The sequence below is a fragment of the Colius striatus genome, chromosome 3, assembly GCF_028858725.1.
Source record: "Colius striatus isolate bColStr4 chromosome 3, bColStr4.1.hap1, whole genome shotgun sequence".
Taxonomy (NCBI): Eukaryota; Metazoa; Chordata; class Aves; order Coliiformes; family Coliidae; genus Colius; species Colius striatus.
The window spans coordinates 83641842-83654555 of record NC_084761.1 but is presented as its reverse complement, the minus strand read 5'-3'; the positions used below and the strand labels follow the sequence as shown (position 1 = coordinate 83654555).

The 12714-nt window shown below is 37.0% G+C and overlaps 1 protein-coding gene across 5 annotated transcripts in view; it reads left to right on the top strand.

Annotated features, from left to right (window-relative positions):
* Window positions 1-12714, top strand: part of LOC104552306 (C1q and TNF related 7) — a 121506-nt gene that overhangs the window by 74067 nt on the left and 34725 nt on the right. For all 5 annotated transcript variants that reach the window (XR_009818482.1, XM_061993404.1, XM_061993403.1 and 2 more), the window contains 7 exons: window positions 127-280; window positions 1596-1732; window positions 3158-3289; window positions 5345-5554; window positions 8142-8245; window positions 11783-11923; window positions 12332-12488. Coding sequence is in view for 4 of the 5 variants with exons in the window: in XM_061993404.1 (XP_061849388.1) it covers window positions 127-280; window positions 1596-1732; window positions 3158-3289; window positions 5345-5554; window positions 8142-8245; window positions 11783-11923; window positions 12332-12488 (1035 nt within the window). In the remaining variant the exon portion in view is untranslated. The remainder of the gene's footprint in view (window positions 1-126; window positions 281-1595; window positions 1733-3157; window positions 3290-5344; window positions 5555-8141; window positions 8246-11782; window positions 11924-12331; window positions 12489-12714) is intronic.

Sequence of the window (12714 nt, the reverse complement as noted above, 5' to 3'; positions counted from 1 at the left end):
TCATTTCAGTCATCTAATACAAAATGGCAACTTTTGTTTCCTTAAAAATTCTGAAAGTACACTTTCAAGTGCTGTCCATTTTAAGGAACAGGCAAACTAACAGAGCCATTTGCACTTAAACTGTAGGATGACGATGTATGCCTGGTTAAAGATGATGATTTATTTATTATGGGGCAGAGAGATGAAGATTTTCTAGTAATGGAACCTCCTCATTGTGAAAGCTATTCTGAGCAACTGAAAAAGGAAAAAGAATTTCTCTTCATTCCCAGCAAGCTAGCAGGTATGAAGAACCATTTTCTTCCTGGATTTTGCATAGCATGTCAGCCTTTAATCTGCTGAAATATCTTGTATCACACCGGCTCTGGCAGTAGCAAGATATTTAATTGCAGTTCTCTGACACTGATCATCCAGTCAAGTCTGAAAATCTGACAAAATGGATTAACTAGGAACATGCACACCTCAGCAGGTCACCAGCTGGTACAGTAGCAAGTGAACTCAGGGCAGGTCAGTTGCTCTGGGGTAATTACCTTAGTGCCATCTTCAGCTCTCTACACCCTTAGGTGCTCATGCACTGCACATTATAACTTCCACTGTTTATTCACTTAGCCACATCTGCATTTTTTCTTTCCACAAGTCTGTCAAGAGCCATGTAAGTGACATAAGAATACCCTTGGTAATTCAAGGGAACCTTTTCTATGATTTTGTGGATAGGAAACAGTGAACATTGATCATGTGCCTGACCTTATTCCCCTAGGACTGCAAAGTGCTGAGAAATTGCTTTGTAATATCACTTACTATTTAATATTTGAACTGGCAGAAACAGAAATTAATCTCTTGGTGGTCTGTACCAGAGTGGTATTAGCACAGCTTGTGGTGCAGTGGCAGAAGATTTCACAGTGGAGGCCTCTGCTTTTTTGTGTGTAGTAACTTAGTTCTGACTGCTTCCAGGGTGATCTACTGTGTTCTGGTTTATGGGATAGATTCTCTTTTAACCCACAGTATAATCCCTCTCTGTTTTGAGATTACTCCTTGAAAAATAGTGAGCCCATAGACAGCAGTGAAGTAATCCTACAGGCAGGGTTGAAAGAATTCCACGTGCTGTTATTGGTCTTTTTTTTAATATGACTTTTTATGCATGTTCCATGTTTTGTAGTAGAGTAGTTAAGAAAGCTATTAAAAGTAGCTCAGATTAATTTCATTTGAAATGTCATTTTATATGGGAAATGTTTAGAAATGTTTATCTAGTCAGTTATTGCTGCTAAAGCTTTTTTACACAGTTGGGCAGGCAACCATTAAAACTAACCTTCATTTTGTATTTTTGGATGAGGAAATGCCTAGTTGTCTGTTTAGAAGACTTGTGACACTTATGATACATTTAAACTGTGGATCTTTCCTGATAAATGAAGGACCTCTTTTGGTTTTATGTTTATTTTTTTTTTCCTAGGGACATTTTTCTGACACTGCTGAATATGCAGCACTGTTCATTGTAAGAATGACATAGAATTTTGGAAAATTAATTAACTAGGAAAAAAAAAATTAACTAGAACTACATCTGTACGACATTTTACATGCTTTTCTTTTTAATTTCTCATTAGTGCCCATTTCTGAGAAGATTCCTAGAGACATGCAGCCTCGGTACCTTGAAGATGAGGGTCTTTACACAGGAGAGAGGCCCTTTGTATCACAGTCTAATCAAAACATTTTAGAGAACAGAATTCTCAGACAGGAGCAAGTAAGTTACCACTATTTTCTTAGATGTCTTTTTAAAACTCTATACTGGTCAATATTTTGTTTTGTTAAATAGGGAGATGGTCATGGTGATATGAGGCTTTCATCTTTAAAATGTTTAGCAGTATTAGGCATCAGGAAGTGTGGATTTTTGTACGAGTATTTTTAATGTATGCCAATAGTCAGAGCACCAGATTGAGCCTTGGAAAACTGCTCTTTTCCTGGCTGTGCCTGTAGCCTGCTGGGGAACAAATCACTTCACTTGTCTAGGCCAGACTTTTGTTGCCACTGCAATAGGAGTAATGATAAATTACTTTGTTTAAAATGCTGTGAGAGTTAGTGGTATGCATGAAGACTTACGCAAGATCTGGGCACTGTGTTTCTCTGGTAGAAGATGATAACAAAAGGAATCAATACAGAATGGCTGATTTTTGTGTTCACTGAAGATAATGTGAAGTAGTAGACTTGTGGAAATTCACTGATCAGACTGTAAGGATAGTTAAATATTGGCATAGATTATCTGGAGTGGTTTTAGAACGCCCATAGGTTTTGTAAGAATGTCTTATGAAGCACCTGGGAAGGTGGCTTGTATATATTCTTATGTAGTATCCGCCTACACACAGTACGGTTTGTATAATTTAGTCTAGGTTTAAGCTACTCTACAGGAGCTGCCCTTTTATATTTTATTATAAGTCTATTAATTCTTTGTGGGATAGGAGAGGTACTTTTGTGAATCAGATTGGGAATATTTGGATCTAAAATTTTTAACTGACCAACTTAAGCCCAGTTAGTTTTCTGATTTGTTTCACTGTGATACCTCATCAATGTTTGGGTCTAGGGTCAGCTTAAACCAGGTATGGGAATAAGAGGGCAGGCCAGCCCTGGTTTATGCTGTTCTTGAATCAAGGTCATGAGAGCAGAGAAATTAATTAGGATAATGTTTAACATGTGAAGCCATGAATAACAATTGGTGTGTAAGATACCTCATCTGCTTTCATAGATGCTGTTTAATTAGGTCAGGTTGTGGACTAGAAGAGCTGAGAGATGCTTTGATAAATGAGCTCTCTGATCTGCCATTTAGCTCTCATGTAAACATTACAGCTCTTTCTATTTTAGTGATTTCAGGAAACAACATTTAACTGATGTGTTGAATTTTTTCTTTCAAATCCATTACACTGAATGTTGGGGAAAAAAAACCCAAACCAATGAATTTAAAGTCTGAGCAAGCTCTTGGCCTTTTGATTTCAAACTTACCTGTGGCATACTTGAAGATTGCATTTTGGTGTCTGAGAAAGGTTTGGGTTGATTTGGACACAAACAGTTCATAGTAATTTTCTATTCTGTGATTGTTTTTCATAGAAATTAAAAATTTACAAGTGATTTCTATGTAAAGCAAGAAATAAAATCAAATTATGTGTTTTTTTTAAAGGGAAAAGGGTGGTTTGGTGATGATGGTAAAGTCTTGGCGTTGCCTAATCCAATCAAACAGTTTTCTACTAGACCTCTGATATTCTCATTGCAAGAAGACATTGCACCAGAACTTGAAACAGTGTATAGAAAGGTAGGCATGTTTCTTATACATGGTTCCTGACACCCACTATCCCAATTCAGCCCCAGAAGCCTTGGTAAGTTGAAGGCTTATGCGCTAAGAGCCATGAGTACCAACTGCTTTTTGGTGTTCTACAACTGGTCTTTAAATGTGCTCTACTTTTTCAAGTATGTTTTACCTACGTTTTTCTGTAAGCATGATGCGTACAAAAGAATGAAGCATTTACCTGACAGTACTGGTTAAAATAGTAAACTGTCAGTCCATGACAGACTCCTTCAAGTCTGTGAGTCTGCAACATGATCTAGGTGGACCTGCTTCTGCAGGGCAGGTGGACTAGATGATCTCTAAAGGTCCCTCCCAAACCCTACCATTCTGTGATTCTGTGAGTCACTCAGGTCTCTGAGGCACCCTTGGATATTCTCATGCCAGAGTAGGGTAGTTCCTATATTAGTATGTGTATAAAGCTCATTGTGGTAGGAGCTGGTAGACAGACTTGGTGATCAGGAGAGAGCTCTGCAGCTTGAGATAAATAATTGAATGACATGTTCATGATAGTTATTTTAAAGTGATGAAACTCATCCAAAATAAGTCTTTAAGTGTAGTATGTTCATGTAGAAAGTAACTACTTTTGAGTTGTGTTGCATCAGTTCAGAGCTTTTTTGTTTGGCTTGGTTTGATTTTCTCTCAACCACACCATACCTACCCTGTCAAACAGCAGCAGTCTGTACAATTCAAACAAGTTTCAATTAAAACCATCCAGCAATCATTAAGCAAGTTTTAATTGTTCTGCTTGTTAGCACTTTATTACCCCTTTAGGAAAACTGTGACTTTTTAGACTTTAAATTCGAATGCTCTTTTGGGATTCACAAATGTTTGTCTGCTGCTGCTGATACAGATTTGAATGTTGCCTTTTAATTGATGCTGGTTAAAAATATGCAATTCTCAGGATGCATCCAGTATCACAGATCCGAGCAGGGTGTTTCTGCATGCAGGAAAAGAGATTGTTGCTTAGATCTTAGTGAAGTTAGACCAAGAGAGCTTATGTTGCAAGAACACATTGAAATGAAAAGTGACATGTAAAATACCCAAATCGGTGTTCAAAGTAAGACATAAAGATTAGAGTCCTTTATGGGCAAAAAAATTGTTAAAGCATGAGGAATTTAAAGCTGTGATTTTCATGACAGGTTGTCATATTAAACACTCTGATAAGAAACTGAATGTGGAAGGATCAGGTGAATTTGGTGTGTTTTGTGGCCATTATACCAGCCTTGTAAGAGCTATGCAACAGCTGAATTCTCCTCTTGGTCCTCCTTTTCCCAGTTCTTGGGAAGAGATTCCAACAAACGCTACATAAGAAGCAACTTAATCTTTTGGGTTACCAAAATGTCTGTGATGAATCACTTCTGAAGAATTTTAAGAGGGAAGCAGCAGTAGTCAGGCAGAAAGCACTGCTAATTTTCTTCTAATTTCAGTAGCCTGAGGATATAAGCCACAGATAGGCTTTTGGTTGCATTAGGTTGAAACAGACTCTTCAAGCTTTGATCCTGAATGCTTTCCATTTGTTTTGCTGGTGTGATTTTTTTTTTTTCTTTTTTTTTCCCTGACATTGGAATGGGGAAGCAAATGACATATTTCTTCTTCTGCGTAATACAAATGGTCTACAAGGAGAGCTGCCCTCTGAGAGCTGAACTTTTTATCTTATAGCTCAATTCTAAGAGGAAATAAAGCGATACTAAATAAACAGGTAAAAGGAGAACTAGCAGGCTTTTGTTTTTCCAGTTGAGTGTCTTTGCCTTCATTGTTCAACTAGTCCTGCTGTACAGGCAGATGACTTCTTATTTCAGCCTCATTTGGGCTATCAGAATTCTGTTGTGTAGAATACCCAAGGTGGTTTTATGCCACCCACTTGTTAGTATAGCAAAGATGTTACTACAAAAGGCTTTACAGTTTAATACTCAGTACTTAGATGTAGGCAATGTGAAATGGATCATTTTCTGTCACAGAATCTCTTTTCAAGGTAGTTTTTTGGGGGGCTTGTAATTCTATTTTATTCTCTTTTGCTTTCAGGCAATAAAAATGACAGCCGACAATCAATATCTTGTTGGACCTGGAGATTTTCAGGGACCGTTTCAACTGGATATTGATATTTCTGGACTGATATTCACCCATCATCCCTGTTTTAGCCGTGAACATGTGTTAGCAGCAAAATTGGCTCAGTTATATGATCAATATTTAGCAAGAAAACAGAAGAATCTTACCAAACATCTCACAGATAAGGTATTTCTGTTCCGTCATCATAGCTGATTGAGATGGTGCTGTGACAGTTTAAGGTAAAAGCTGAATTTGTTTCTTCAGAGTGGAGTAATGAAATTCTAATTGTATGTAATGAATGGTGTTTTGTTATAAGGTAAGTGTTTCACCTTAGATAGCTGCGTGTTCAGTGTAGAACAGCATTTTTAAGATGGCGAATTTCTTTGATCTTCTGTTTAAAATGAACTCCGTGTAGATTCTGAAGTAAAGGGAATGTAATTGTTAGAACACAATAATATTTAATGTAGTATCCCTTAGAGTATCCAGAATGTTTTCCAGTGAATGACAGGTAAGACTTTACAGGATTGTGTACAGCAGCTCTGACAGGCAAACAGGAAAAGCCAATATTCAAGGATGGAAGGACATCAGGGAAGTTTGGTTTCAGTTATTGATTAAAAGCAAAAGGAAGCAGTTTGACTTCACAAAATGCTACAGAAGTTGATGACTCATTTCTGTGTATATATTTGTGACAGATGCTGTGTTTTAAATGCATAATGTTGACACATTAGCTGTGTTACTCTTATGACATGGCAAAACCCTAGGCTGAACATAGGCTCTTCTGTTCCTGTCTCCATTACTAACTTGGTGAATGGCCTTGGCCAGGCTGCTTACCCTCTGCATACCATCAGTCTTCCTTCATCTCTACAATGGAAGTAATGGTGATGGTCATTTCTGGTGTGAATTTGTACATGCACATTTGACACTTTTTCTACAATTCTAATATCATCAGGGTTATAAATTTTGAGAATATTTTTAAAACATTTTTAAATGCTATTGAAATCTGAAAGGATGACAGTTCATCTGATGTGAGGCAAATACTACATAGCCCTTTGGAGTAGGACTGGTCTCTTGAATTTGATTAAGTACCTATAAATTCAGATTTCCATAAATTAAAGATAATGATTTTTCTACCTTAAAGTGCTACTATAAGGAAGAAAAAACCATTGTATGCAAAGTTATTTTTATGTTAGTGTGAATAGGATCAGTAGGTGCTATACAGACACTTTTGGTACAAAGTATTAGGTTGTAGTTGTAATGCTGGACAGATATGAAATAGTGTGTCTAAATAATTATTTAAAAGTAGATTAAAAATATACTTTTAATCTGTCATTCGTTTTGAAGGATTGGCTTCAGTTTCCTGTTAAATGATGGAATAGTACATTTGGGTCTTCCATGCCTGCATTAAAGAAACCTGTGTGTGGAAAGGGGTTTCCTGAGTCAGTCCACAATACGTTGCCAGTACTGTAGACAACTACGTAATGTATTTTTCATAAATAGATTTTAACAATCAGGTATTTTAGCCAACACTCTGCTGCTGAGAGGAAGTTCTAAAACCTGTCTTCTCTAAGAGTTGTTCTTTCAATGACAGTGTTGCAGCCAACTTGTGCTTAAGCCTTAAACAACTCTTTCTCCCTTTTCCCTTCCTTTGTATCTTAAAACGTGTCACTTTCCAGTCGTCTTTTTGACAGGCTAAACAAATTACACTTTCTGTCTCCTTTTATAAAACATGTTCTCTGTGCCCCAGATGGTACTAGCAGCTTTCCATGTGTTCAGTTACTCTTTTTTTCAAAATTTATTTAGTTGTCTTTTTTTATATGGCTGAGTTTCATTTTGTGGCTGCCCACGTAGGTTTTCAGCTGTATACTTCCTGCTTTCCAGTTATATTGTCTCACTAGTTTGATAGATTTGTTGAAAATTAATCTTTGCTGCTTGATTTGTAATTTAATTGCTTCCACTTTGGATGTAGTTGCTCTCATTTCCTGCAGTGCCATTAGCAATTCTGGTTTTACATTCAGTGCTGTCCTTAAGGAAAGCTACAGCAATCTAATAACTAAAATTGTAGTTCTTATCATATTGCTCTTGCTTATTTTTCTCTCTTCTCCTAGCCAGTCCTTGACATTCTGTTGTCTTCAAAGCCAAAGATATTTTTGTGTTCTCCTGAACTAGGTGTTCATCTTCCCTGGAATCTTTTGATGCCAATCATCAAATGTTAGTTCAAGGTGTGGCCTCTTTTCTCAACAGTAAGTTGAGAAAAGTGTGTTTGAGCCATACCATTGTTCCCAGTTCTGTTTTGTCATTAGACATTGCTTAAATGCTTTGTTGCAAGGTTCCCAGCTTCTCTAAGGGACTCATCAAATCCACAGTCCACTCATTTTTGTTGTTTATTGATTTTTCTAGAGTTACCTTTAGTGGCCCTTCCTCAACACAAATATAACTTTTTTAGAAGGTATTTTTTGGCAGACTCACTTTTTTGCCCTAATTCTTTGAGTCCTGAGCTTTCAGAATACTCCCTAGATCAATCTTTCCCCCTCGTTTAGATGTTTCACATTGATCAAAGTCGGTAAATCTCCCTTGTGTGTCCAGGGATCCTAATTAGAATTTCGTCTTGGAAGAGTCAACACCTCAAAGATGTGGCAAAACCCTGTAAATACAGAACCAAGACAATTCAGAGTCTTCTGTCGTGTAGTAATTGGCTTTTTCATGTTGAGATGCCTTATACTGTGTGTTTCATAACTGTCAAACCCTCTGTTAATTGTTTGTTTGTTTGTTTAAGCTGAATGCTTTCAGGAATGCTGTGAAATGTAGCATAGATGGTGGTGCTGGTGTTCCAAGACCTGTATCACAACAGAGGATCCCTGAATACAAAGTTGAGATCAGGTAAGTACGGATTCCTGAAATCATTGGTTTCTAAAACTATATTCCGTTTTTCATTTCCATGCTGATACAGAAAATGATTCATGTCAGGCTTTTAAATTCTGTTCTAAATGACTCTAGAAGAATTTTGAGGGCTTAAGAGTTCTTACTGATAAGCTGAGTAAAGAACATTATGAACAAAATACAGCTTAGGCTAAAATCCTGATTCAAAAGTTGTCTAAGTTGATTATCTTTTAATAATGATTTAGTAACTGTTTACTGGTGTGTTTTGCACAATTACCATTTAATTAAAATAAGGTTTCAGTAGACCTCAGCTGGATGTGTGAAGCTCTCACAACAATGCAAGTGATGTAATTTTTTGAGCAGCCAATACCCCTAGTTTTTTCCATCTTCTTCTTCATTACTCAAGTATTTGTGATTCATTTCCCATTCTTAGGTATTTTGGATGTTTTTCTGCCAATGGGTTAATAAACATGAAATGGTAGAGTTTTCTTTTACAAGATTACAGTTATTGTTCTTGGCCAGTAATGGGGTAGTAAAAATATATTACAGTTTTTGGCTTGGTAATGAAAGTTAGTGTTCTTGGCAGATGGACAATGGTGAGCTGTAAATGTAAGCAGTATGATAAAAATTAGGTTATTTTGGAGATCCATGCTGAACAGCCTTTTAACTAGTGGATGATAAAAATCAGAAAGTTTTCCACAATCTGAAATTAATCAATAATGTCTTAATTTAAATAGGCAGAACTTTAGACTGATGTAATGAGTCACCTGGTAATACAGTAATGTTTATAATACAACTCTGTTTTCAGCTTTCATATCTATTCTGCTTACACTTACACATCCACTCACTGCTCTTAGTTTGAAAATTGCTTCTTCAGATTTTCATAATACATTGGTATCTGTGCAGGACATAGACACAGAAGTCTAGAATGTAGTATTTTATACTGAAGGACAAAATCTTCCTTCTGTTAAAAAAGGAGTAGTTTTTATTGATATTTTCTTAAGACATCTGCTGGAGGACTAGGAGCAGGAGATGTGCAGTTACCATTCAGTACCTTCAAACAGGAGCTCTCACCAGAAAAACATGAGAGTAGTAATAAGAAAGTTCACTGCGAGAATGAGATTCTTGGATTTTGGCATCAGGCCTGAGGCTTGTTTGATGATTAATTCTAATTAGAATATTCCTTCTGGGTATCTTAAGTATTTTTCTAGGCCTGGAGTACTGTAGTTCAGTGTCACACTAGTATTATAAATCAAGAGAAACTCAGCTGAAATCAATGAGATCTGTGTTGAATAAGCTCTATTGGTGGAAGCTGTTCCACATATTAGACTTAGATGGATTCAGGAATTTTTACTGTTGTGGTATTTAACACTAACTTGGACCACATATGTTGGTCAAAAAATCTGACTTGCCTTGTTTCTCTTTTAACATTCCACTTCTATGATGGTCAGTGTAGTAAACTCATGAGAAATTATGGATGAGGGAGAATATAGTGTGGAGAATAATCAGTTTCCTCCACTCTTCAGTAAGATAACTGATTCTTTCCTGTTTGAAGATCAAGGCTGTAGGTTTCCATCACTTTGAGGAAGAAATGTCATCTGAACACAGAAAACTGCAAATTAGCAATTTCAGCCCTATTGTCTTCATTTGCTGAGGAAGAAGCCAACATATGTTCATATGTTATGGGAAGGAACAACCCCATGCACCAGTACAGGCTGGGGGTCGAACTGCTGAAGAGCAGCTCTGCAGAGAGAGACCTGGGAGTCCTGATTGATAATAAACTAACCATGAGCCAGCAATGTGCCCTCGTGGCCAAGGCCAGTGGCATCCTGGGATGCATCAAGAAGAGTGTGGCCAGCAGGTCAAGGGAGGTTCTGCTCCCCCTCTATTCTGCCCTGGTGAGGCCTCATCTGGAGTCCTGTGTCCAGTTCTGGGCTCGTCAGCTCAAGAGGGACAGAGAACTTCTGGAGAGAGTCCAGTGCAGGGCCACCAAGATGATCAGGGGACTGGAACATCTTTCATATGAGGAAAGGCTGCAGCAACTGGGGCTGTTTAGTCTGGAGAAGAGGAGACTGAGGGGGCAACTCATTAATATTTACAAATATCTAAAGGATGTGTGTCAGGAGGCTGGGACATCTGTTTTTTTCTATTGTGTCTAGCAACAGGATAAGGGGTAATGGGATAAAGCTGGATCACAAAAAGTTCCATTTAAACATAAGGAAAAATTGTTTCACTGTTCAGGTGAGGGAGCCCTGGCACAGGCTGCCCAGGGAGGGTGTGATATCTCCTTCCTTGGAGATCTTCAAGACCTACCTGGACATGTTCTGGTTCGACTTGATCTAGGTGAACCTGCTTCTGCAGGGGAGTTGGACTAGATGATCTCTAAAGGTCCCTTCCAACCCCTACTGTTCTAGGATTCTATGATATGCTATGGATTTGTTTTCAGATTTCAGGCTCTGCTGGCTGATGTATTTTATCAGAAGTGATTCGTTACGGAAAGATCAGCTTCCAAAATGAATACATTAGATAAGTGTAATTACTGAGATGTATATTCCACATGTCTTTAGGCTTTATTTTCTAGCATTGTCTGGAAGATGAATGTTGTTAAGCTGCATGCATTTGTAATATTCCAACTTGTATCTAATGAAGTGGAGAAGTTACTCACATTGCTTTCTGGAAAGTCTGTATTTCTTCTTTGTTTATTGTTTTTACCAAATTTACTTATGCCTTTAATGTATGATGAGTTTCTTCTCTCATCTCTGGCTGAACCTCCCTGTCTTTTACATTCTCTGAATACTCCAAGTAGTAATGTGTTAGTTAATATCTGTTTTAAAAAAAACCACCTTATCTTTGCTAGGCACGTTTAGCTACCAAGATAGTATTGGAGTCTGTGCTTGTGATGTGTAGACATTCACATTGAAAGTATGTGTTGGTCATGAAAAGTGCTAATGAATAGCTCTCTTGCAAACAGATTAGTGGTTGGAAATGTGAAATACCAACTCTGAGGAAAAAAAATCTCCAAACTCTTAATTTTGTTTGGATAAAGAATCTTGTAAGGCTGTCAAAGGATTTGGATTACTTCATACATTACTACATTGCTTCATCTGTCCAAGTCATTTTTACTGGACCTAGAAGCATGTTAGGTTTAAAACATATTTTGTAATGCACGATTGTAATGAGTGTTACTTCATAGAAGCAATGCAGATTTCCTGGGCCGTTGTTTACATGAATTGACTTGAAAATGTTTTTAATGATGTACAGCTGTATTAAGCATTTCAGAAAACTTTTGAGATCTCTAGAGAATGAATTGTAATTGAAGTCAGATTCTCTAAAATGCAGGCGACTAGAGTACAGAAGGAAATCAAGTTCTGCCGTCTTCAAGTCTGGGTTTTATGCTCCTTAGATTTAAACCACTGCAGCCATCAATCAAATTGAAACCCACATCACTTGGCTTTTGGTATCACAAGTTTTCACTCTATTGTTCCACAGAGTTATACAGCTCTGATTGATTCTTTGCACATGTATATATATTTCTAGGGAAACCAGAAGACTTCGTGATGCCGAACAAGAGAAAGACAGAATGTTGCTCAAGACCATCATAAAAGTTTGGAAACAAATTAAATCCCTACGTGACTTTCAGAAGTTTACTAACACACCCCTCAAACTTTACTTGAGGAAGTATGTTTTCGTAATACTTTTTGTACTTCATTTGCCAACAGTAGAGTTTTAATAAGATGAGTCAATTTGGGAAGTTAAAATTCTGATATGAAGGATGTGAAAGTAAGAATTTGAGTAGTATATGACACTGGTTGAGCCTGGCACTGTTCTTTTTGAGTTTGGGGAACAAAGAATGTTAACAGTAATTACTATAACAGAAAGTATTTTTTACAGGCTGATGAGTAAAGAAGAAATTCTGGACAGTAACCATCTGCTCTCTACTCTTAGACTATCTATGCTAATATTTTTAAATGCAACACAATTGATATAATTAATTAACAGAGAAGTAGACTTAGGTTATATGTTACAGGCTTAATTTGTAGCCCTTATGTTAATTTATGCAACATATTGATAACTGTTGTTTTGAAGGGAAGAGGTTGATCAGAGATTAGATGAAAAGACATATGAAGAAGAAATTCAGGCTGAGATAAATGAATTACTAGAAGAATGTATGGAAGAATATGAAAAGAAAATGGAAGAGTATAAAATTGAGCTACAAGAGTGGAAATCCTGGAGGAAGGCCCAGGTTTGTTTACATCATTCATTTTCACAAAAAGGAAAAGTATTACTAAATATGTTGAAAATTTGTCTTTGTAATACACAAAAAAATCAATTCCATGCTAGTTAAGCATACGTTTTGTAATGCATTTGGATACATTCTGTCTGCTTAGAATTTATTAGTAAATTATTTTTAATTCAGAAATTAATATCGCAGAGTCTCAAGGACTGGAAGGGACCTCAAAAGATCATTA